This window comes from Natator depressus, chromosome 9 (genome assembly GCF_965152275.1).
Source record: "Natator depressus isolate rNatDep1 chromosome 9, rNatDep2.hap1, whole genome shotgun sequence".
In the NCBI taxonomy this organism is placed as follows: domain Eukaryota; kingdom Metazoa; phylum Chordata; order Testudines; family Cheloniidae; genus Natator; species Natator depressus.
Window position 1 is genome coordinate 66,199,053 of NC_134242.1, and position 27,860 is coordinate 66,226,912.

General features: G+C 37.8%; 1 protein-coding gene across 4 annotated transcripts in view; it reads right to left on the bottom strand.

Moving 5' to 3' along the window:
* Positions 1-27,860, bottom strand: part of DIAPH2 (diaphanous related formin 2) — an 807,400-nt gene that overhangs the window by 586,467 nt on the left and 193,073 nt on the right. For all 4 annotated transcript variants that reach the window (XM_074964437.1, XM_074964436.1, XM_074964435.1 and 1 more), the window contains 5 exons: positions 23,313-23,431; positions 22,336-22,400; positions 19,253-19,357; positions 15,258-15,554; positions 6,724-6,838 (listed from right to left, as the gene is read on the bottom strand). In XM_074964437.1, the coding sequence (XP_074820538.1) occupies positions 6,724-6,838; positions 15,258-15,554; positions 19,253-19,357; positions 22,336-22,400; positions 23,313-23,431 (701 nt within the window). The remainder of the gene's footprint in view (positions 1-6,723; positions 6,839-15,257; positions 15,555-19,252; positions 19,358-22,335; positions 22,401-23,312; positions 23,432-27,860) is intronic.

Genomic DNA, 27,860 nt, shown 5'->3' on the forward strand with positions numbered 1-27,860 from the left:
CCCCTGGGGGAATAACATGAGGGGGAAAGGAGTCCAGGAGAGCTGGCTGTATTTCAAAGAATCCCTGTTGAGGTTACAGGGACAAACCATCCCGATGTGTCGAAAGAATAGTAAATATGGCAGGCAACCAGCTTGGCTTAACGGTGAAATCCTTGCGGATCTTAAACATAAAAAAGAAGCTTACAAGAAGTGGAAGGTTGGACATACGACCAGGGAAGAGTATAAAAGTGGTGCTCGGGCATGTAGGAATGAAATCAGGAGGGCCAAATCGCACCTGGAGCTGCAGCTAGCAAGAGATGTCAAGAGTAACAAGAAGAGTTTCTTCAGGTATGTTGGCAACAAGAAGGAAGCCAAGGAAAGTGTGGGCCCCTTACTGAATGAGGGAGGCAACCCAGTGACAGAGGATGTGGAAAAAGCTAATGTGCTCAATGCTTTTTTTGCCTCTGTCTTCACTAACAAGGTCAGCTCCCAGACTGCTGCGCTGGGCAACACAGCATTGGAGAGTAGGTGGCCAGCCCTCTGTGGAGAAAGAGGTGGTTAGGGACTATTTAGAAAAGCTGGACGTGCACAAGTCCATGGGGCCGAATGCGTTGCACCCGAGAGTGCTAAAGGAACTGGCGGCTGTGATTGCAGAGCCATTGGCCATTATCTTTGAAAACTCATGGCGATCGGGGGAAGTCCCGGAAGACTGGAAAAAGGCTAATGTAGTGCCCATCTTTAAAAAGGGGAAGGAGGAGGATCCTGGGAACTACAGGACAGTCAGCCTCACCTCAGTCCCCGGAAAAATCATGGAGCAGGTCCTCAAGGAATCAATCCTGAAGCACTTACACGAGAGTAAAGTGATCAGGAACAGTCAGCATGGATTCACCAAGGGAAGGTCATGCTTGACTAATCTAACTGCCTTCTATGATGAGACTACTGGTTCTGTGGATGAAGGGAAAGCAGTGGATGTATTGTTTCTTGACTTTAGCAAAGCTTTTGACACGGTCTCCCACAGTATTCTTGTCAGCAAGTTAAAGAAGTATGGGCTGGATGAATGCACTATAAGGTGGGTAGAAAGTTGGCTAGATTGTTGGGCTCAACGGGTAGTGATCAATGGCTCCATGTCTAGATGGCAGCCAGTATCAAATGGAGTGCCCCAAGGGTCGGTCCTGGGGCCGGTTTTGTTCAATATCTTCATAAATGATCTGGAGGATGGTGTGGATTGCACTCTCAGCAAATTTGCAGATGATACTAAACTAGGAGGAGTGGTAGATACGGTGACAGGTAGGGATAGGATACAGAGGGACCTAGACAAATTGGAGGACTGGGCCAAAAGAAATCTGATGAGGTTCAACAAGGTAAGTGCAGGGTACTGCACTTAGGACGGAAGAATCCCATGCACAGCTACAGACTAGGGACCGAATGGCTAGGCAGCAGTTCTGCAGAAAAGGACCTAGGGGTGACAGTGGATGAGAAGCTGGATATGAGTCAACAGTGTGCCCTTGTTGCCAAGAAGGCCAATGGCATTTTGGGATGTATAAGTAGGGGCATAGCCAGCAGATCGAGGGATGCGATGGTTCCCCTCTATTCGACATTGGTGAGGCCTCATCTGGAGTACTGCGTCCAGTTTTGGGCCCCACACTAGAAAAAGCATGTGGAAAAATTGGAGTGTCCAGCAAAGGGCAACAAAAATGATTAGGGGTCTGGAACACATGACTTATGAAGAGGGGCTGAGGGACCTGGGATTGTTTAGTCTGCAGAAGAGAAGAATGAGGGGGGATTTGATAGCTGCTTTCAACTACCTGAGAGGTGGTTCCAAAGAGGATGGATCTAGACTATTCTCAGTGGTAGAAGAGGACAGGACAAGGAGTAATGGTCTCAAGTTGCAGTGGGGGACATTTAGGTTGGATATTAGGAAAAACTTTTTCACTAGGAGGGTGGTGAAACACTGGAATGCGTTACCTAGGGAGGTGGTAGAATCTCCTTCCTTAGAAGTTTTTAAGGTCAGGCTTGACAAAGCCCTGGCTGGGATGATTTAATTGGGGACTGGTCCTGCTTTGAGCAGGGGGTTGGACTAGATGACCTCCTGAGGTCCCTTCCAACCCTGATATTCTAGGATTCTATGATTCAATCTGATTACCCTGTAAGGTATTTACCATCCTGATTTTACAGAGGTGATTCTTTTACTTTTTCTTTAATTAAAATTCTTCTTTTAAGAACCTGATTGCTTTTTCATTGTTCTTAAGATCCAAGGGTTTGGGTCTGTGTTCACCTGTACAAATTGGTGAGGATTTTTATCAAGCCTTCCCCAGGAAAGGGGGTGTAGTGCTTGGGGGGATATTTTGGGGGGCAGATGTTTCCAAGTGGGCACTTCCCCTGTTATTTTTGTTAGACACTTTGGTGGTGGCAGCATAAGGTCCAAGGACAAAACGTAAAACAGTTTGTACCTTGGGGAAGTTTTAACCTAAGCTGTTAAAAATAAGCTGAGGGGGTCTTTCATGCAGGTCCCCACATCTGTACCCTAGAGTTCAGAGTGGGGAAGGAACCTTGACACTAGTTAATATAACTTTTTTTCCCTGTTAATGATCAATGACCATCTCATAATCAGCACTCATGCTACATTAGTGTTCGAAAGAAATACTTACTGTTAAAAATACCCTGTCTTATGATGAAACAGTAAGATCAACTCTCTCTATCCATATTTCACAGCTTTTAAGGATCAAGAGAATTTTTTAAAACAATAATAAAAACAGGGTCCTAACCTACAGCACAACAATGGCCATGATTACACACTTCCTTCATTTAATACAGAAGTTTGTCCTGCATTTGGTGATTAATAAATATTTTGCACTTTAGTGCCTTTCACCTAATTATCTCGAAGAACTTTACATATGATGTCCAGTTCTACAGGTATAATGCCGTGTTTCCTTTTTCCAGGTGTATCTACACATATGTATCAATATATACACAGACACAACTACACACATTCTAGAACTGGAGATCTTACATGTAGGAGAAGTTTCAGGTAACATAGGATTTGGGGTCAAGAGATCTAGATACTATATTAGGCTCTGCCACAGAGCTTCTGTGTCACGACAAAAAGCTAACAGAACTCTGCTTTCCTATCTGAAAAAAATAGGTATAATACCTACTTCAAAAGGGAATTGAGTTTAATTATGGTAAGGCACTTTGAGAGCTACTCTGTTATTATACAGTTGTATTCTATTCTATTTAGGGATTGTCTACACATGGAATTATTCTATAATAACTATTTAGCTTAATCCACTGTCAAAGTCAAACAAACACAAAGTACTTTATTCTATAGTAAGTGTCCACACATGGGGACAAGGTGAGTGAGACAGGAACTTTTATTGGACACACAGAGTTATTCAGGAATAGCTATTCTACTTCAAATTCTCCCACTACCTTAATCCAAATTAATTTTGTCTACACAAGCACTTAGATGTTTCAAAACACAATGGTTCTTGTTATTCTTGTTCAAAATGTGGTTAAGATATCAGAAGGCTCTCTTTTTACTCAAGTCAATGAAGAGTAGATTACACAGTATTTTTAAAGCAACCCTCTCCATCCCCTAGTAATTTCTGAAACATGTGGCAGCACACCAGTCCCCTTTATCAGAGCCCAAGTTCCCTATTGTTAAAATACAATGCATAATTGTGAAAAAATCCAACTCTCAGCAATAAATAGAAAAGTAAGAGCAACTGCATGTCTGAAGAAAGAAAAAGAAAGAAGTGCACTCTTTCAGGAAACACATTCTGTTTTGCAAGCATAAATCTAGATTGCTGTTTTGATCTTTAAATCAACTTTGCACAGTTGACCTATGAACACTTGATTATCTGACTTCCATTAATCTTCCAGAATTGTATGTTCCTGCATTGCAATGTAGTGTAGCTACCTGACAAATAGGAAAGAGGGATTTGTAACTGCATGAATTTATTCTTTTAGTACTTAGCACTATTTTGGACTTCATTTGTTGAATTGCCTTATTAACTCATAAATAAGTTATTATTGAACCATACCTGAACAGTACTTGCACTTTATGAATGCCTGACATAGTAACTACTGACAAATGGCCCAAGCATTAAATAGTGATTGATTATTCACAATGAATAATAATGAACAATTGTCCGTCTTGAGAAATTTCTGTCTAGATTCAGATGAGAGCATATAAAAATTATGTTTAAAACTCACAAAAAGCTGAAGACATTATAAAGAATCACATCCACAGTAAGCCATTCAATTGTCAGTCAACTATATTTCAGATTTTTTTGAAATTGAAACACTGACAAATTATTACATATTGAGAAAGCAAATATATCCTTCAAAAATAAACTAATTAGTAGTCCAAAATGTTAGCAGAAATGAACTATTGAAACGCCACTTGCATCAATCTTACTTTGACTATATGGAAATCTCTGGCACAAAATTGCTTTTCTAGTGCATTGTTCTCTTTGGCATGGTCAATCAATATATGCATTTCATTTTGTTTTCCAACATGATCCAGAAGAATACTGAATATTATACGACATTATGCAAACAGTTTAAATAATACAGAACCAACCTCTGGGACAAACAGGTACACAAAAGATAGAAAAATCACATATATGCACGTCACACCTTCTGGGTGTGGTGTTCTGTCCCATCGGGGGGGGGGCGAGGGGAGAGAAGAGAGAGAGATTATGAGTCTGCTCTACAGCCTTAGCTAACAGCCAGTTGGCTTTTAGTTTACGCATTTAGTTCCAGAGGCCCAGGCTCAATCCCGACGACCGGGGTCTGTCGGCATTACACGAACACGCAAGTTTTCTAACTTTTGTGAATCTATATCTATATGTAGTTTACAATAAGACAATTGTAGTTTCCCTCTAATTTTACAGTTCTTGTAATGTTCGCAGATTATTCTAAAATTCTACATCATGAAAATTTCAACAATATAAAAAGCTGAATTCAGTATTTTCAGAATTTCAGGATAGTGAGTTCTCAGTTAAAAATACAAACTTAAACAACATCTTGTTTCAATTAGAACATTTTCTATATTGGTATGTATTAGAAAATGCAAATATATCACAATTTTGAAAACAATGAATGATGACGATTCACGTGGTAAGTAATGAACATAAGAATGACCGTACTGGGTCAGACCAAAGGTCCATCCAGCCCAGTATCCTGTCTACCGACAGTGGCCAATGCCAGGTGCCCCAGAGGGAGTGAACCTAACAGGTAATGATCAAGTGATCTCTCTCTTGCCACCCATCTCCACCGTCTGACAAACAGAGGCTAGGGACACCATTCCTTACCCATCCTGGCTAATAGCCATTAATGGACTTGACCTCCATGAATTTATCCAGTTCTCTTTTAAACCCTGTTATAGTCCTAGCCTTCACAACCTCCTCAGGCAAGGAGTTCCACAGGTTGACTGTGCGCTGAGTGAAGAGGAACTTCCTTTTATTTGTTTTAAACCTGCTGCCCATTAATTTCATTTGGTGGCCCCTAGTTCTTATATTAGGGGAACAAGTAAATAACTTTTCCTTATTCACTTTCTCCACACCACTCATGATTTTATATACCTCTATCATATCCCCCCCTTAGTCTCCTCTTTTCAAAGCTGAAAAGTCCTAGCCTCTTTAATCTCTCCTTATATGGGACCCCTTCCAAACCCCTAATCATTTTAGTTGCTCTTTTCTGAACCTTTTCTAATGCCAGTATATCTTTGTTGAGATGAGGGGACCACATCTATATGCAGTATTCAAGATGTGGGCGTACCATGGATTTACATAAGGGCAATAAGATATTCTCAGTCTTACTCTCTATCCCTTTTTAAATGATTCCTAACATGCCGCTTGCTTTTTTGACTGCCGCTGCACACTGCGTGGACGTCTTCAGAGAACTATCCACGATGACTCCAAGAACTTTCTCCTGATTAGTTGTAGCTAAATTAGCCCCCATCATATTGTATGTATAGTTGGGGTTATTTTTTCCAATGTGCATTACTTTACATTTATCCACATTAAATTTCATTTGCCATTTTGTTGCCAATCACTTCGTTTTGCGAGATCTTTTTGAAGTTCTTCACAGTCTGCTTTGGTCTTGACTATCTTGAGCAGTTTAGTATCATCTGAAAACTTTGTCATCTCACCGTTTACCGCTTTCTCCAGATCATTTATGAATAAGTTGAATAGGATTGGTCCTTGGACTGACCCTTGGGGAACACCACTAGTTACCCCTCTTCATTCTGAAAATTTACCATTTATTCCTACCCTTTGTTCCCTGTCTTTTAACCAGTTCTCAATCCACAAAAGGATCTTCCCTCTTACCCCATGACAACTTAATTTACGTAAGAGCCTTTGGTGAGGGACCTTGTCAAAGGCTTTCTGGAAATCTAAGTACACTATGTCCACTGGATCCGGCTTGTCCACATGTTTTTGACCCCCTCAAAGAACATTGTGTACATTGTAATGTTTCTAAATGCAAAAAAAAAGTTAACTCCAAGAATAATGCCGTAAAGCAATCCATGCTCTACATAACTAATAAAATGTACGTTTTAAATATTTATTTTATGTTACTGTGGTAACAGCCTATAACCTGAATCTTTAACATTTCCTATCTATAAAATGAATTGCAGTACTATTTTTTTCCATTGAAAATATTTTCTTATACCACAGAGATTAATTAAAACCAAGTCACACATATGAGTGCTTCAAATTAAGGAACAAGTATATTTACCTTTCATCTGTGTACCAAAGGTAAGCGCCAGTTTTGCAAACAGATCTGGATTTTCAAATTTATCCTCTCTAACTTTTAACCAAAAGCAGTTTTCCAATATATCCTGGGGTTCAACCTGAAATAAAAAGCAAAATATTCATTCTTCAAGTTGATGACTACTCAGACTTCAAATATTCATTTTCAGTCAATGGGTGATTTTCCTAATGTAGGATTTGGTTTAAACTTAGTAGATATTTAAAAAGCATTCCAGCAAGTGAAAAAATGGCCACAATTTTCAAATGTATGCCGCACACCTGACATTTAACGCCATTTATAGGAACCTGAACAAGGGGTCTGCTTTTCAGAAGTGCTGGGCACCACTGAAATCAATGGGAAATAAAGGTATTAAGCACCTTAGAATTGCAAACTCTAAGGCCTTGTCTTCACAGTGTGTCAGCAAACAGCAGTTGGGTTTCAAGTCCTGCAGGGTCACAAAGGCCAGTTAGTGTGAAACACGCCGGTGCAGACTAGAATTTACACTCAACTGGTGTGCACTGACACAGTGAAGACAAGCCCTAGGACAGAAGGAGACAAGAATAAGGCCTTGCCTACACACAAACTTGCTTAATATTTTTAAGGACTGATATCCTTTACCTTAAGAGACACAATATATATTTACTTGAAATAATTTTTTTAAAGTCACCTTTAAATTCAATGTCTTTTTACCTACTGTTTGAACTATTTTCCACATTATAAAACAAGAAACATTTAAATTCTAACACTTTTTTAAAAAAATTATGGATAAGTCTTCCGATTTCATGAAGTGAAATCAGTGTGACACCACTCACCTAGTCACTATAAATTATCCAATGTTTTTTGTGTACTTGTTTTTAATTTCAGGAGTAGCTAAAAGGATTAAGAGATGATAAATTATTTGTCTGGATAGTGGTATGTTCTTGACACTCTCCCCCCAAAAAATCATCTGCAGCACTTCCATTGTCTGTTCCTAACAGCAGAAGACATGATATTTAATTACAGCTTGTTTTTCAGCGTCCGCTATCTCAACAAACTTATTTTTAAAACACTCCTAACTGTCCACTTAAGCATACCTATATATTTTTTCCAAGTGAATTGTCTTATCTTCTTCAATGCTAAAACACCAAAAACAACCTTCCCCCGAACCCGCCCACTTTCTCTCAAAAGGATTTGGGTACCTATCAGTGGTGGATGATTAATTACATTGGAATTGCTAAAAAAGAATCTCAAAACTAGAAATTGTCCAGAAAATAAAGATCCACAGAAATACAGAAAGCTTTCTCAAACCCTCTTTACAGTGTGTCACTCCTGCTTTGAAGGCATCATTATTAATTAAAAAAAAAAAAAAAAAGGATAGCCCAGCATTCATACTTTGCTATTAGGAACAGACAACGGAAGCGACACAAATCACTTTTTTTGTGTGTGTGCGCGCGCATGACTAGCATCAAGAATTTTCCACTATCCAGGCAAATAACTTATCAACTCTCAACCCTTGACCTACCCCTTAGATTAAAAACAAGCATGCAAAAAGAAGTTGGTAGTTTACAGGGTTTACAGGTCCTACATTCCACTCTATTTTGATTACTGAGTGCATACACGGACAAATGTAAGGAGACAGTGATAGGAATTTCATCGTTGACTTTATTGAGCACAACTTTGTTGCAGTATACAGAGCTGCATCTTTGTCCAACCATGCTAAAAGAAAGACAGGAGGCAATGGATGTGGTTTAATTAGGCTGCAACTTTATTCACCTAAAATATCTTGGAATATCCACCAATTAATTGTACAGTGCAAGTCATTGTTTCCTTAATCGTTCACGCTACTGGGGGGCAGGGGAAGGCTGCCAGCCTCCCCTCATGTAAGTGCAAAGGGGGCAGAAAAGGAAGGGGATTGGTTCCCCACTGTACCAGACATTAGCAGCCCTGAAGCCTTCTTTCCTAGCTTCCATAAATGAGGCTTTCCTCTAAATCCCATTCCTATTCATTTTATATGATCACCATCCCCATTCCATAACAAGAACTTGCACTGGACATTGGCTATAAAATGGTGCTAGAAATTAGCTTGGCTTCCTCCATACAGACCCCACTGGGTTCCCACATATTTACCAATTCCTTCCCTAATACTGGACAAAAAATATGCACTCCCCGTAGCAAAAAAGTCTAACAGTCTGGGGTGTATTTACAGGAGTGGCATATGTAAGACAAGAGAGATAACTGTCCTGCTCTACTCAGTATTGGTGAAGACTCAGACGGAGTAAAGTTTTGGGTGGCACACCAAGAAATATATGGACAAACTGGACAGAGTCCAGAGAATAAAAATGATAAAAGGCTTAAAAAACATGATATATAAGGAATGGTTTAAAAATATGGGTATGTTTCCTCTTGAAGAAAGAAGAATGATGGGGTGTGGGAATCTGATTATCTTTACATGTTTGAAGACTAAGAGAACTGTGACCAACTTTGCTCAATGTCCACTGAAGGCAGGACAAAAAAGAAAAACTTAATCTGCTGCAAGCAAGATTTAGGTCAAATATTAGGAAAAGCTTTCTCACCATAAAGATAATTAAGCACTGGAACCAGCTTCCCAGGTAGACTGTGGAGTCCCCATCATTGTAGGCTTTTAAGGAACAGATTACACAAATCTGTCAGGGATGGTCTAGGAGTGGTCCTGCCTCAGCACAGGGGACTGGATAGCCCTACATTTCTATGATTCTATATGTAATATTTGCAATGCTTAAAGACTTTCTACAATTAGAATGTTGCACTGCTACAGTATTAGTGTGAATAAGGGTCTAATTAATTTGTATGGGGTAGGTATCTGGAAAAAAATTCTAGGCTGCCTATAAGGGAAGCCTGGATAAACTGGACAAAATGATCAGCAAAATGCTCTCGCTGAGCCAGGCTAAGCAGTGAGATAAATGCACTATTGGTTTAAGTCTTAATCTGTTTGCCCTCTACTCACACAGATCTCTTAAAAAGAAAATATTAGTCTTTCTTGGACATTTTCTGTTCTGGTTCAGGACTGAGCTGCACCTTGAATGCATAGCTTTAAGATGAGCCTCATCTTAAAGCTATGCATTCAAGGTGCAGCTCAGTCCTGAACCAGAACAGAAAATGTCCAAGAAAGACTAATATTTTGACACTAGTTTTCTTTCAGCCTTCCCCCCACAGCTCTGCCCCGTGTCTTAATTAGTTGCTTGACTAGATTATAACAACAAGGAAACAGGAAAGCAGGAGCTGTCACACCAGAAAAAAAACTTCTTCAAAGAGAAACTGCAAAGCTACAATTATTTTGCCAATTTAACACCATCAATTTGGGCTTGAATGGCGATTGGGAGTGGCTGGCTCACTACAAAAGCCTTTTTCCCTCTCTTGGTATTGATACCCCCTCATCCATTATTGGGAGTGGACCACATCCACCGTGACTGAATTGGCCTTCAACACTGGTTCTCCACTTGTAAGGTAACTCCCTGCTCTTCATGTGCCAATATATATTTATGCCTGTATCTGTAATTTTCACTCCATACATCTGAAGAAGTGGGTTTTTTACCCACGAAAACTTATGCCCAAACAAATCTGTTAGTCTTTAAGGTGCCACCGGACACCTCATTGTTTTTGTGGATACAGATTAACATGACTACCCCCTGATACTTGGTCCCAGAAAAGAAAACTATCTGGTACAGGTACACAAAATAATTTAAAAGTATGAAGAATGGCAATACTGCACTATTTGTCCTTTGTAATAATATAAGAACAAGCGGGCAACTCAACGCTAACCTTAAAAACAGATAACATACAATGCATTTCTTAAACAGTATAAAGGCAACCCACAGGAATTCACACTGTGAATAAGACAGAGCTCAGCCAAAACAAATTGGACATTTGTATATTTATAAGAATAGCATTTAGCATTAACAATGGCTATTGAGGAGGGATGAGAGATGTTATAAAAGATAATTTGTGTAACTGGTTAATGATAATTTCATGAAAAACCTCTGGTTTTGAAAACCATATACTTAGAATTTAATATGGACATAAAACACCTGTATTTTCTCTGGGTTTATAACAGCAGCAATCTAGCTCTTCAGTTCTCTACGACAGACTATCAAGCACTGATAGTCAGTACTCTGGCATCAGGAACAGGAATTATTGCTTTTATTTCATATCGCTGAGATGAAGCAGGAGAGAACTATATTGCTTGGCCCCAGTGACATCAGTTCTCAGCAATAATCTGAATTGCAGACACTTTTCTTTAAATATTACCAAAAACTGGAGTTCATACTGCAATTGTCTGCCCAGTAAAACAAGCAGTGGTAATCACACAATACCACGTAAGTTTACAGTGCATTTTTTATTAGCAAAAGGAGTAATCATTTGGGGGAACACAGGCATCAGGATTTCTAAATTAAATGTAATTTAAGATTAAATGTATTTTAAATTACCAGATGCAGGCTTACAAAACTTTGATTCAACTCGTTTTTGTGTCTAGCACAAGTTTAATTAAAACAATCATGTGATATGAGGGAAAGTCAAGAAGTCTAATGACAGCACAGAATGTAAGGGATAGGATTCAAGTACTAAACTTCATTCTGAATTTCCTGGAGTGAGAGCATTCCTAAATTAGTGAGCTCCTGGGAAGACTGAAAGTGTTGCATAACTCTCTTTAGTAACCTCATATAGCCAGCCCAGGAATTATAAGGACTCGCAAGTAAAATATAAAAGACACCTGGATGATTTGGCACTCTGTAAATCGAGAGAATAGATCTATCTGCAACAGTGATAGAGCTAACTCAATTAAGAAGCTTAAAGGGGAAGAATAAAGTGGTGAATAAGAGGAATCCAGAAAGCACCTTCTTGTAGTAAAGAAGGGAATGACCACATAACCATTTATGCTCTCACACAGATATCAATTTATTTAAACATAAAAGTATAGAAGGGGTAAGAAAAAGGGAACACTGTAAGAAAAGTCCAAATGTATTTCAAGATGGTCAATGAGTAACAAAAACAAAATAGAAAAGAATGCTTAACTTTTTAGTTAGAGCTTGATTCTTTAATATTTTAGTTTAAAGGTCAGTTTTTTAACTCTGCTTTTTTTAATTTTGTAAATGCTACATATATTTCAGAATTACTTTTAACAGCTCCAAGCATTCTGTGTCTTCTGGCAAAACACTGACTATGGTAAATAATATAAATTTATTCTCATGGTAAATTATATAAATTCACAATATATATTTTTCCACTCAGAGGTTTTAAAGTACTGCATAGCTATATCCGCCTACTGAGCCTTTTTGTTTTTTAAATCTTAACGGAACTTGCCACAGAACTGAAAATATCACAATTATCTGCGAAAAAAAAGATAGTGCTACAATGGGCCCAATTTGGTACTCCTTTCAGAAGAAGGAAGTAATGTCATTTCACAACATCCCAGATTTCCAGCGGAGTGAAAGTTGATCTTACTTTGGACTCAAACATTGTTGAAATCATGCATTCAACCGATTAACTCCATGTGTGGAGATAGGGGTGCCAAGCTAGTTTTGCTCCTCAGGGCCACAGACAAATACCTCAGGAGGGTCCTGATTCAGGAAGGTATTGAATAAACATGGACTACTGCCATTTCACAGATTTAGAAACAAGATCACGGTCACAGAGGAAATCTCTGGCAGAAATTAACCAAGACTGCTTTAGTCCCAGTCAAGTGCTGTAACTCCAAGACCACCTATATAGTATAGGCGTGTAACTGCAGATGTTTTCCCACTGTAGCTCACCACACAGAGGAAGCAACTTGAGAGCTGGGTTGGAGATGTGACTATTTGTCTCCCCATCACTTAAGTGTGACTGGGAATGTAGCCAGCAAAGGAACACACTTGGTTATCCACTGATGTGTTCTATTTTGGGGCTGCTTTTGTAGACTGATAGATTTGTGACAGTAGGCCACTGTTACATATCATACTTGCATACTGCAATTGAACTGTTTAGTAAAGAACATTACTGTCCAATTAAAATTGTCCTTGTAATCTTCATCCTCCAACAGTTGGTTCTGACAACCCATGCCCCACTGTGCACAGCTGGCTAGACTGTCACAGCTTACGGTACCTTTCATGTGTCTGCTCTCACTCAAAAGCACGATAGTGTCAAGTAGAAAAGGGATATGCACTGCCCACACCTAACCCATTTTGATGCCTGCAGAGTCTTCAGCACTTTCTTCTAGATGTGGGGTGATGGCCTGACTCCGGAGATCAGCACTGACTATGCAATTGCTTTTACTTCCAAAAAACAACCCAGAAGTAATTTAGAGGGCATGCATACAGTCTACTGTTTGGTTAGATGAATTTTTATACCTCCAGCTGCAAACAAATTTTCAGTCTCAACTCTGCTTATTTTTCACAGCGTTCATCCTCCAGCTCAACACTTTTTCATAACTTCTTCTATCTGAATCTCAACAATAAGTATGATGTGGACTAATTATGATCATCCCACTACACACCGAGTAAGCTGTAATTTTGTGAGTATCATTATGGAGCATATGACAACATTCCCAGTAAACAAAACTATATGAGATTTTATGAACTTACTCTAAGCACTCTGTAGACCTAACAAGTATGCTAAAAGCATTCAAGCATTGTTTTCTGAAAAGTCCACAGAATGGATTACGTCTGCTCTAAAAGATTTACACACCCATTCTTTCCCTGTTTGTTTCTTACTTGCTCTTCATGATTATACTTATAATGAAGGTGAGTTACATCTCTACGTTATTAGGCAATGATTTAATGTGTAGATAAAATGAGCAAGTTGTTCTTACATGTTCCACCATCCAAACAACAAAATATAAAAGAATTTATTTATGTAAACATTATAACTATATCTAAAATTGAAGTGATTTGTACTATACTTAAGGCCCTACTTAATTTGCAATATCACAGAAATTGCAGATCCCGTAAGAGTAGGCTTCCATTGCAATTTTGGTGGCTCCGCAAACAAAGAACAGATGTTTTCTAACATGCTGGCTTTTAAAACATATTTGATAGACTTTGCAACTGACAGAAGTAAGGTAAATGATTTTTTTAGAGAAATGGTTTATGTTTCACCATGACAGATATGGGATAGGTGTTGTTAAAGGGTGTTCTGTGCAACGAACCACAGGCAACACAATAAAAAGTTATGAAAATCAATTTTTAGCCAAGTATTCCACCACATTCACAACAGGTGGCACAAACACATAAGCAACCTAAAAATAGACTACAACTCTGTTAATTTGCTTTCGCAACACATACCTTAACAACGCATAATAAAAGCACAGAGCATTCATGAAGTTTCCACTTAAATGACTAGAAGCTGATTTTAAAATTATATTGTCACAGGGTGACTCGCCCCTTTAGGAGAGATGGGGCCAGTCACACCTGTATCTTAATTAGTTAGCTGCTTCCCAACCTGAAGTAGCAGTACTAAGGAGGGTAAGGTGATAGATTAATGGACATCTGGACCTCGCAAAAGGACTGAATGAGATCCATCTGGAGCAGGAACCCATAGGGACTGCATAGGCTCCTGTGGAAAGCCCAGAAACGGCTCTGTACCAAAACAGGGAAAGACAAAGCACAGATCCAGCAAGGGGCTGAGAACGATAAGCCAGGGGAACAAGCCTGAGGGCCAAGTGCGCTGTATCAGAGCAGGAGAGAGGACTCTCAAAGTAGCTCAGTAAGGGGCTCGGAATAGGGCCCAAAGGACAGGCTGAACAGAAGCCTTGAAGAGCAGAAGAACCTTTTTGTTTGTTTGGGACATTTTACTTGTCGTTTTGCTATCCCGAAAGAGGTTTAGAACCTGGCCAGAGGACTAAGCCACAATGCCAGGACAGGCTGGTGTCTGGAAAACTGAGGAGAGCAACCTCAAGAAGGGAAACTGAGGTAGGGAAGGCCAGCCACACCACACTCAACCAACGGGGCGGATGGAAAGACAGGATGCCAGTACAGGGCAGCTACACCCCATGACAGATTCCCTGAAGTGAGATTGTTTAAAAATCCTGTCCTTGAGATAGAAAATAATAATAATATAAGCTTATATACATCATTGACACAAAAAATATTAAAGGCTGTTTCTTCTAATATTTAATATTAAAGGTTGTTTCTTCTAAATTTCAAAAAAAGAAAAAAAAATCCCAAGCAAACTTTTTAAAAAGATGAATAGATGAAGATGTAAAGCTATTTATACTGTCAGATTATTGAAAGACAAACCCTGGAAAACAGCACACAGTCAAAGCAACCAAGTATTTACACTATCATCTGGAGAAGGGGAGGATTAATCCACAATGTGCTGGAGCTACAATCCACTTGCCCAAGACTGCATCATCCCCAAACCATGCCTCCCACAGACAGCCTTGTTCTAACCCCTGGTCACAGCATGAACAGATGGAATTCTCAGAGGGTTTGTTGTTGGTGGGGGGGTTTTGTATTGTCTCCACAAATTTCACCCTCTTTTCTCTCAAAGACCTTTTTTTCCCCCCAATAAGGAGAAAAATACTTAGGTACCTTTGACCAGTTGATTCTCTTCATAGAGACCTCAAGTTTATACTTTTTCTTCTCCTTCATTCCATAAGGCAGGGATGCTGGAGCTCCTGGAGGAGGAGGTAGTGGAGGGCCACCAAACAGAGGCGGTGGTGGAGGTACACTTCCTCCAGGCAAAGGAGGAAGAGGGGGAGGAGGAGGGGGAGGGGGAGGGGGAGGTGGGATTCCACCAGGTAAGGGAGGTGGTGGTGGTGGTGGTGGCGGCGGCGGCGGTAGAGGAGGAGCCCCTGATGTAGGTTGACCAGTTGGAAGTAATGGACTCTGAAATTTAAGCAGGATGAAGTTATTTTTTTTTTTAATTTTGCAAAAAAGCCTTGATAACTAACTAACTGACCAGGCTATTTCTATGCCATCTCTCTCTCTACTTCAATAAACAGAGCATTTCTCAGATATCTACAAGTACTCAGAAAAAAATGTTTTTAAAACCTACCATATTTAGGACAAGTAATTTTTACAGTTTGTACTTTAAAGTATAAATATTTCCCAACCCTACTGGTGTCTAAGATCACCTTATTTCCTCCCTACACTTAGCAGGGTTTTGCATGAATCACTGGCAAATAATGACATTAATTGGCTTCTGCTATATCAATAAAAATGCTAGGTTAGCTAACTTAATAAACAGTTGCTGCATATTACACCACTACAGCTTGCTTGTAGTGAAACAGTCCTTGTAGCTAACATTTAAATGAGTATCTTAGCATCTTCACGATCATGATTACATAAATATTTCCCTCCTAAATCAGAGAATCCAGATATTCCGGATGCCAAATAAGCAAAAATCAACATTAATATTTACTAACAATAACCAGGTAGGGGGAGATTTTCAAAGACAAAGAAACTCAGACACCACATTCCCATTTAAAATGTGCCTCTTAATCCAACACTTCCCTTAGGCATTTTTTTTTTCCAATTTTGCATTTGTCCAGGATCAGATAGCAAGTCAGTAAGAGTGTCAGACTTAGAATTCAGAAACACGTGGTTACAAACAGACCACTATTCCCCAACTTTTTCATAGTGGGTATAACTTTGGGATATTAAGAGAAATTGTTTAAAAGGAGGGGATCCCAATTGACAAATAGCGGCAAATAATGAAATGCAGTCCTTGAAATGAATCAAACTTTAGAGTCTCCAATAACAAAACTATTGAAGAAACTTGTTATATGCCATCATCATCCACTGGATACCAATGGAAGTAGCAAGAAACAAAGATAAAAACTAAACACTCATTTGACTTGTGTCCAGTAGGAATAAAAGGGTGGCCCTCTCCTGCAAGCCCTGAAACTAGGGTATATAAACTGAACGCGCCATGTGCTCAGAAGAGTTCATAGAATCATAGAACTGGAAGGGACCTTGAGAGGTTATCTAGTCCATCCCCAGCACTCAAGGCAACAAGAAGCTGAAGAATCATAAGTGTCACCAACGCTCAAACCAGTCATGTGGAAAGCATTTGCCCCCATCCCAAGGTTAAGAAGATAACACAAAGTGGTGAGATTTCAATTCAGACATATTTCCCCTTCTTTAATGTAAGCAACCGTGGGTTATCTTGCTGAGTTTACACTCTCTAGTGACATGTCAAGTATTTTAACAGTCTAAACATCTGCAAGTGATTAGAGTATCCACTCAGATATTTTTAAAATGCTAGTAATCCAGGAAGTGGTTCTATACTAAAACTCTAATCCGTAAGTTAAGAGTAATGTAATGTTTTCATCTGATCTAACATGTGTCAAGGTGCAAGCAAAGTTTTATCTTGTCCTCTGGTTTTTAAGCACTGCATAAAACATTTCTGTGCAATACTGATGATCATAGTTGATTCTCCTGAAACCTAAAGTCTAATATGTCAATATTTGGAAAGCCATGTATACATGCAATAAATTGAAATGATAGAAAAAATGTACTCTGGATTATCAGCACCTGAGTGAGACCCTTATCTGTAGAGCAAGCCATTTGCTTTAATCAAGATTTGATGTGGCAATTTGTGAGGAAGGTCTACGGCCGACGAATGAAATCTGTGTAATACTATGCTTCAGCATGAAATCCTCTCTGTAACTTGACTTATCGCAAATATACTACTTTTATGGTTCCATGAACATAATAAATCAAGTTATGACACATGTATACTTCAATTCTGACAAGAAGATACATGTGCTGTGTATGAATATATTGTAATAAGTATTTTCTTTCAGAAGAAACTTAGCACAGAGATTTTGACCACTTTCTGTGATTAAAGGTCCCATGACACTTGTGCAAAGGAAGAGAAGTTCAAGCAATTATGTTGTCCAAATTCAATTTGGGTAATTACATTCTGCTTTCCAAAATTCCACTCTAAAGTTACAAATGGAAAAACATGTTCCAATGTATAAAACATGCCTTTGGTGTACAGAAATGGATCCATAACATTTCTGCAGAACCAAGACTAGGTAAATTAAGTTTAAATGACTCAATCATCTGTTTAGTAAATAAAATGAATTAATCCAAATTATAACTAAATATAAACTAACATCCAGCAAGTGGTAACAATGTTATCTTTATGACATACAAAATATATTGACAGTGAAAACCTCAAGTTACTGTATAGCAGAATATTAGTACAGACTAACAGCATTAATTTTACCTAAAAAATGTTGTCCCAATTAGTCAGACCGCATCTAATCCCAGAGATGATATACAGTTAAATTAAAGTAAGAGTTACTCATATCTCAGTGAGTCACTATGAATTTAGTTTTATACCACAGTGAGTTTACAATCTCAAACAAGAAGCATCCTCAAGTTGTCATTTCAGGCTGATTAAGTACAGGGAATCCACAAAGAATATAGTTAATACTACATCTAGAAGGAACCAAACATGGAAATCCAAGTCAACATGCATTTGCAATCTGACAGAGCACAACGACCAAACAAAATGCATGTAGAATGTAAATTTAACTTTGTGTCATTAAATAAGTAAACAAACCAAAATCAAGGTTAAAAATAAATAAAATATATTGAAATATAAACTGATCAATCACCCACCATGATTAGTTTGTGTACATCTGTTTTTTGTTTTAATTTTGTGATCCAACAGGAAGGTCTGCTTGATATAATGTCCCATGGAAAAGTGTGCTTATTCACTCACAGGGGGTGGGGAAATCTCAGCTAGCATCTACATTTTAGCATTCACAAAATAGTTTTATCATAGATTATTCATACATTTGACAATCACGAAATGTGAGATTTCAGAACCATGGTAGGAACTTCTGTAAAATACATAATAAAGTTTATATTAAAATTTAAATTAGTGATTTTTTTGGATATAATTGGAAGAAAAAAATTGTCATGAGTTCAAATTTCTCAAAACCTCATGACATTTTAGCCTCAATAAGCAAACCAGCTATGACAGGCTTGTCATACACTTACATTTGAGAAAATATATTATTTCCATTAATCTTGCCAACATGCTCAGAGACCATCTGATTGCCATATTTGGGGTCAGGAAGGAATTTTCCCCTGGGTCAGATTGGCAGAGACGCTGGGACTTTTTTTGCTTTCCTCTAGAGCATTGGGCACAGGTCACCTGCAGGTTTAAACAAGTGTAAATGGTGGATTCTCTGTAACTTGAAATCTTTAAATCTTGATTTGAGGACTTCAGTAACTCAGTCGGAGGTTGTGGGTCTATTACAGGAGTTGGTGGGTGAGGTTCCATGGTCTGCAATGTGCAGGGGGTCAGACTACATGAGCACAACAGTCCCTCCTGGCCTTAAAGTCTGACTCTATCCTGCACGCTCTTGTAGAACCAACTCATACACATTTGTCAAGTAACACACTGTGTACTCTACTTTTAAAATCAATCCGAATTATTTAAAAGAAATTTTCAAATTGTCACCAGACAATTTTCTTGGTGGTAATTTTTCTTTCATTCTAACTATAATTTTCTACAGTGGAACTCCCTGTGACATGACAAAGTCTATATCTCATTTCATTACCTGGGTTCGTAGCTGCTGGATTTCTGTTTCAAGCTCTTTGATTTTCTCCTCTCGTTTCTGAAGTTCAGCTTGTGCCTCCTGTCGAGCCGTGAATTCTTCATCAAACTGCAATGATTACCATCATAAACTCATTCATCCATCTATGCCCACACTAAATACTGTAATTTCAGAAAGGCTTTAAACAATAGTGTGAGTAGACCAACAGAAGCATTTGTGGCTCATTATATTGCATAACCGATTGGAAAACTACAGAAAACACAATTCTTTTGGTCACTAAGAATTCACAACAATGTGTATAGATCCAGCTACACAACAAATTGCCATTGTCAACTTCAGAAAAGCTTTTTTTCCTCAGCACTTTCCAAGCTGTAACCTTTTTAACACTTTTTGAACACACTGATTTCCTCTGAAATGACATGAAGCTGAGATATTAAAAGTAGCTTGAGTATTCTGGAATGTCATTACAAATCATATTAAATATGGCCTATGGGTAACCAATCCTGCTTATGAACGGGTGTAACAATTCTAAGGGGGACTTTTACATTCCAAGAAGTTTTTGTTTTTCTTTTTTTTTAAAAAGCAATCTGTGACTGGAATAAGCTTTTGTTCTCACATTCACAACATAATGCTCCTAGAATCTATGACCATATTTTGTGTTAATGCAAATATTAAGTTACTACAACGTGCACTTGGATGATCACTTTAATTTGCCCCACAGCAGAAACAAAACACATTATAGGTTAGAATTAAAAGAATATATCTGAAGATAAGTATAGTCTCTCACTGTTGAAGATTAACAATATTGCTTCAAACTGCAATCACTGCTGCAGATGACATAGTTTAAAAGGAGTGACTTGTAGTCCTATACTTTTATATTTATAAAACTTAAAACTCATTGACAGAAGTAAATGGTGTAGAGCTGCATATATGTTAGAAGAGTTGGGTTCTCAAGACAAATAAAGACAGACCTATATCCCAGGAGATTTTGAGGACATCTGAATACAGAGAAAAAAGAAATTGATATCTTCAATAAATTCTTCCATGTCTAATCTGACAGATGAGGCCACTTTACAGATTTGCAACGATGTCCAAGCATTGGCACACTCTTGCTGAATATACAGTTAATATATAATGAAGATACAGGTCTGCAGTTCATGATGTAATGTTTCCCCCAAAATTTAATATGGGTCATGTTCCAGGTAGACATGATTTTTGGCCCTGACATGCGAGGATGTATGTAAAGCCCAGTCTGAAATATTACCATTTTCTAAATTTGGTACTGAAACTATTTCTACTCTAATGGAAGTTTTTATTTTGGCTTCCTTTAGCAAACTCTTAAATGATTATCAAAATTCCTTAGGAACAATTCTGTAAAGCTTTCTCCTTCAGGAAGAAGGATGGAAAGACATAGCTCAGGAAAACATTCTGCAACTCTCAAATAGTAGTAAATAAATGCTGTGCACAGACAAGCATCCAAGTCATTTGTTACTTTGAGGATTCCGACACCAATAGTGCTGTGTTTTAAATCAGTATTTAAGTAATATTAAGAGCACTGACAAGTGAATGGGAAGACCCAATACTCCGCTTCAGTTTTAAGTTCATGTGTCCAATACATTCCAGAATATGTTGCATATCAAATTAGGAGGATTCTGAGGCCAGGTCCATCTATCAACGCTGCTCTGGTCTATTTTAGGTCCAGCACTTGGTATTTTCTCACAGGACCCAGAAAGACATGATGGCTGGAAACTTTATAGAGCAATCATAATGCGTTTGTTATCAGTGTTTGATGTAAGTGAAGCAGCTTCTCAGTTACTCAAAGGATACTCTGAAAGTGGAATGTCATGTGGCAAAACAAAAAAGACATTGGTACCAACTCTGAGAAAGCAAAATTACTAAAAGGACTACTAAATGTTCTAAAGACAACCAACCAACCCTAGTGAAATGCTTCACATGGAAATAATTTTATGGCCTGATAATCTACTCCTAATAATGAAAAGAAGGACAAAATCATTTCTATTAGGTCTTTTTTATAACTTAATTAATATCTTTAGAAATATATTAAATCACAAAGATTAACATTTAAGAAATACTTGTTCTGAGATAACAGTGTAAGAGTACTTTTAGGACTGAACTGGAGTGCTCTCCTGGCTGTTTATTACTACTGAAGGAATGTAGGCATTTTGTTGCCATTATGAAGATACATACTGACCATCCACACAGTCAATAACAGTAAAGGATACTAAGTTGTAGTCGGTTTCCTACTGAAACTGATTTAACTTTACCTTGCTGAAGTAGAAAGATATGTATCTAGACACAGCCTTAAGAGAGAGCAACGAATTAATCGCTAGACTCTTTTTGTATTCTAAAGAGAGTTAACTACAGGAAAACCTGAAAAAATTATCTGAATTTAGCGCAACTCATGTTCATCTGAGAAGTTCATTCTCCAGAAAGAACATCATTGTATTTAATCCAGAAAGACTAAGGGAAGGGAAAAGAGAGAAAAGAGATTCAGCTAATCACAGTCTAACTTTCATGAGAAATAAGACTGAAAGTTCCATCATTTCCTTTATACCAAGGGAACTAACTGAAGACTAAAATTAGTATATCCACTTAAACACCTCTCAAAACTCCAAGGAACCTTCTAGTACATTAAACAAGTGAGAGCAGAAGGAAATAACGCAAACTACTTATATCGAAGTGTAGTATATATTACATATTTGAAATAAACAACACATGCTGAATAACTCAATTACCCATCTCTATTCTTTCTGTACACAGATAATATACTTGACAACACTCCCAAGAAAAAACAAGTATAGGATAAGCTCTAGAATACAAGATTTTTTTTTTCCTATCGTTCTCTGAAGCTAATGTACACTAGCAGCTAAGAACAGTAGACTTGATATATCAAGTCACTTCTGCAATAAGGATACAAATTATGTAGTAATGCTGCCAAATATTGATCACAACAGCAAATCAGTTTTTCTATCTCAGCCGAAAGGTGGGAAAAGATTTTTGATGCATGTTTTAATCCGAGATTTCCAGTTGTCTATATCTTAAATGATAATGATTTATGATCTTACCTTTTTGGAAAATTCTGCTGCTTTTTGTTCACTTTCTTCTACTTTTGCTTTGTTCACACATGCATCTAAAAGGACAATTACCAAGACAAAACTGGTTAAGACAATAAGCGCTACTAAGTAATAAACAAATACACATATTTTCAAAGTGCAATGAATTGCTACAGAACCAAATTCCACAGTTTCACCTCAGCATTTTTAGTCTTCCAGAGGACTAAATCTTTCTTGAACCCTTCCTCCTTTCCCTATGTCTCTTGAATAGACGCACAGCTATACAATTTCTTAGAAATATTATGTTAATTCTAAATACCTGTTGCTCAGAAAAGCGCATTTACTTTCCAATAATTACTTAAGTTGTAACATTCTGATAAAATGTAAATCAATATGGAATCAATATGGAAATTCTCCCCTTTAATCAAGTTTTCAACATTAGTACAGCCATCCCCTTCTGGAGTTAGGCTTGAGGTGAGTGTCCTAATAACTGGACTAGCAGCTATTCTGGAGGGGTCTCTATCCCCCTCATGGTTGGTTTGTTTTTTCTTTATTTCTTTTTTTGTGTGTGTGTGAAAACTGTTGAAACATCTTGTTTTCTTACTGATGCAGAATGAAAACAAATGCCAAAACTTCAATAATTTTCACGAAACAGATTTTCTATTTTCCAGCCAGTCCTAATTATAATCTAGGTGGCGCTTTGACCATTGTTCTCAATAAAACAGTCTAACTTTCCAGGCATATCTGCTTGAACAGTCTACGCAATATACTTTCATTGTAAAATATTTTGCTGTTCTAGAAGAATATGATTAGAAGCTATACAGTGGAGCTCTCAACTTCTAGAAAATTTGAGTTCATTCCCAAAACCGCATATTAAAAGTTACAGAGTTCTGGTTTTGGAGTATGAAGAGAACACTTACCTATAAAAATATTTATTTTTCTAAAATACAAAGAAACCAAAGGAGACAAGTTACTTCAGGTTTACATACCAATAAGGTGGGTAAAATCTACATCCAATCTTCCTCTACATTTAAAATCCGGGTCCATACCACTGCAGTGCAGTACTATCTGTGAAATGCATTCTTCAATTATCTTGTAATACTGAGTTCTGATGATAGAAGAATACACATCAATGTAGTTTTAATATAATGGAAACAGTGCATATAATTTATGGAACAGAGAAAAAAGGTTAATTATAACTTCTAATACCTGAATTATAAATTCAACAGAAGAAAAGACTGAAAATAAAAGGCCTTGTTTAAACATTGTCTATTCAATTGTTACTGTCATTCTCATAAAGAGATGTATGAAATAAAAAGCCAAAGTTTGGTCTCTGAAAATGAAGTATTATTTTAAACAGAGCATGGCAGTTCACATGGTCCATGTACTCATTTCACTTCTGTCTCCTGGGTCTCTGTTCAGATTCTTGTTTTGCACTTGGTATCTCACTTTCTTCACACTTTGGAAAATAAAATTATACTTACCCTATTTTGTCCTCCCCACCTGCTTCATTACCACTTTTGGTCATTAATTGGCAACAAAGAGCACTACACCCACACACACAACTAATTCTTATTTCTAACGTTTCTAAATACAAATCTAAAAATGATGACAGCTACCAAATATGAAAAAGATTGGGTATTATGGAATTTTATGGGGTTAATTTTTAAACTACTTTAATTCCTTAAAGAAGCCTAAGATACGATGTCACGTTAAGGAGCTAAAAAACAAACAAATTATTTGAAATCCACACACTGTTTAAGTGACTCCAAATGAAGGATGGAACTATATACTGACTCAATCTGTAGTAGCTGTACAAGAACACATTTTTTCAGACTGACAAAAATATCAGGTCAAAAGAGAAGTTAAATTTGAAAAGATTTTCAAGGTTTATGTTTGGACATTACCTTTTTAGAACTTGTATTTCTGAATCCAAGAAAACTGATTATATGTGATTTCTGACCAAAGCGCTTTTATTTCTTAAAATTATTTTTTAATATAAGTTTAGACAAGATTTTAAAAAATGGAGTTTGGCTCCCAAAATCCACGTTTAGGCAACCAAAACAACTGACCAGTCTACAGCTACTCTGAAGCACCTGGCACTGGCCACAGTCGGGAGAGAGGATACTGGGCTAGAGGAACCTTTGGTCTGACCCTGTACGTACATTCTTATGTTCTCAACTCTCATTGTGTACATGTCTTATTTCCTTACGCTAATAAGTGTGAGTTGTTTCAATATGACACCAGCTGAATGTGGAGATTTGCAGTGTTTCACTTCTCTTCCCTCATCCATACACTATATGCAGGAGTGTACTACTTCTTTACTCGTGGATTTTCTAAATTCTATTTGGAGGACAGACTTACTTCTTAACTCTCCCATTATGTTTCAATTATTAGCTTTGTTTAATTTCTTTTTTTCTTGTAACCATGTATTTATGAGCCATATGTTTAAAAACACCATTTTAAATTAAACTTAATAGCCATACTAATGGACCTAACAGAACCAATGTAACACATGCCCATTACACTAACATTTCTAAGATGGTCAGCCCTTCACTACCTAAGTGTTGTTACAGTTCTTCTAGATACAGTACAACCTCAGTTACCTAATCTCGATTATCTGAAACATGGTCATGTCCCCCAATACTACTCTCACAAATAAAAACTGATTTGAATTTCAAGTGTCCTATGACATTAAGTTCATATTAGTTATACTCTGTACATTAAACTACTGCCATCAAACTACTGTCTAAAATTTAGGGCATTTTAGGGGCAAATTACTGTAATTATTTCAGACTGACAGTCCTTGAATAATTTGAATTTCATGTAAATTATTAGTAGGATTACAATGAAATAGAACTTTTTCAGCCCAGCTGAGGAAAAAAACCACTTCATAATGTAATTCAAGACTAATGCATATGCACAAGAAGGTCAAATTAAGATTAAAGCAATGATCTTAATTCTGCTATTTTCTAATTTGAGTGATGGACTTTAATGGTTTGGTTCTTTTAAGAGGTTTTTTTCTGTATAATTTCCCAGTATTTAAAACACCTTGTGGAACCATATGTAACTCTGTGTGGGTCATGAGCAGATTCTGAACCCAGGTTCAGGTTCAGTAGTTACACCTACGTAACTATACAACTTTAGCATAGCTAGGCATACATGTTTGGTAAATTCCACCTGCAAGGCAGTGTGGCTAAAAGGATTAGACCTGGGACAGTCATATTGTAGACCAAGTTCTATTGCAGCTCCACCAGGTGTGACTGTATGCAACCTCTAAGTCAATCTATCTTTAAATAGGGGGAATATATGTGTCTGCTGTCTAGTTAAGGGGATATGAGGTCTTGCTCAAAAATAGGGGCTTCTGAAGTGAACACAATCATTGACACCAGTCAGTGGAAGGTATCCTTCTGGATCCCAGCCAGGCACACCTTCCTCAAATCTAAAGGAAACAGCATTGCTGCTTTCACTCTATGTCCTCTGTCTTGAGGTCTTGCTCTGTGCCCTCCAAATAGGAAGCTGAGCAGGCTTGGGAGCATGATCACTCTAGCTGGCATGCAGAAACTCCCTAGGATTGGAGCACACTCAGCGAAGATGGAATGTCAGAGATTTTAACAGCAAGCCTCCAACCAAGATCGATGGAGCATGTGCAAGTGGCTACTTCCAGAGTCTGATAACTTGGCCTATTCTAAAAGGATTTTCATGGGGCCAGTAAAAAGTCTGTTCCTGTCCCAAGGGCCACAACTCTCTCCCAAATCAAAAACACACTGGAGCTTCTCAAAGAAACATTGTTCCTTTTGGTTTGGTTGGTTTTAATACTGGTTGCCAAAACAACCGATTTTTTTCCCCTAACCTGATTCCCAGAAGTAGCTAAATAGTTTTGCTGGAAAACTTATGTGAAAAGTCAGTTAATGACAAAATGCCAGCAGGGAAAATTTCAGCTTGAACAGTGGAAGTTTTGCGAAATTTAGGAGCAACTGGAAACGGGCTCATAATTTTGAAAATGCTGATTACTAACTGCCAGGGTTCCCTCCCCACTCTGAACTCTAGGGTACAGATGTGGGGACCCACATGAAAGACCCTCTAAGCTTATTTTTACCAGCTTAGATTAAAAACTTCCCCAAGGTACAAACTTTGCCTTGTCCGTCAACAGTATGCTGCCACTACCAAGTGATTTCAACAAATGACAGGGAAAGGACCACTTGGAGTCCTATTCCCCAAAAAATTGCCCCAACCCCTATACCCGCTCTCCTGGGGAAGGCTTGATAATAATATCCTCACCAATTGGTACAGGTGAACACAGACTCAAACCCTTGGATCTTAAGAACAATTAAAAATCCATCAGGTTCTTAAAAGAAGAATTTTATTTAAAGAAAAGGTAAAAGAATCACCTCTGTAAAATCAGGATGGGTCAATACTTTTCAGGGTAATCAGATTCAAAACCTCTAGGCAAAACCTTAAGTTACAAAAAAAGACACAAAAACAGGAATATACATTCCCTCCAGCACAGAGAATTTACAAGCCAAAACAACGAAAACCTAATGCATTTTCTAGATTACTTACTAACTTTACAGGAGTTGAAGGGCTTGCATACTTGATCTGTTCCCGGCAAAGGTATATCACAGACAGACAAAAGCCCCCCCACCCCCCCGACCCCCACTCCAGATTTGAAAGTATCTTGTCTCCTCATTGGTCATTTTGGGCCAGGTGCCAGCGAGGTTACCTTAGCTTCTTAACCCTTTACAGGTGAAAGGATTTTGCCTCTGGCCAGGATGGATTTTATAGCACTGTATACAGAAAGGTGGTTACCCTTCCCTTTATATTTATGACACTATCATCATCTACGGTAAAACTAATAAGTTTTTAAGGATCACCATTTGGCTGTGATTGGTTATCAGCCTTTATTAGCAATAGTACAAGTACTTGATCAGTTAAAACATGTTAATTTCTCAGGAACTGTACTGTGAGCACACACAGTTCTCTATTGTAACTTCTGTAATCTCTCTGTGCTGACCAACCCTGTATTTAAAAATTTAAACTTGTTTATCAGCAACAAATGTTACACCTCAAGTTCACACTCCATTTTGCTGAACCAGAAAAATCATCTCAAGTCTAACTGAAGGAAATATTGCATAAAGAAAACAAAATGGAGCTGTCACACTAGTCAAAAGAAAAATAGTTGAGGGAAATATTAAAAAAACCTCTTCCAATAACTTCTCTTTCTCATCCCTTCCAACTAATTCCCTGTATTTTCTCTACAAACTAGAAAAGCCCCCGTTACCTGGAATAACTGACATTTATTTGTAGTTGTATGATTTAACAATATGAAAACACCAATTCTCCTGCCTGATTCAGTATTATGCTAGGCACTTGACATATAAGTAATAACACCTTACACTCTAAGGACACAATATGCAGTTGAAAGGGGATGGAGATGTTTTGAAATAAAAACATGAACAAAAACGTATTGTAGATTTTCTGAAGACAAGAACCTTTCTGCCCTGTAGGTAGAAAAGTGAGGAATAATTCAATGAGTT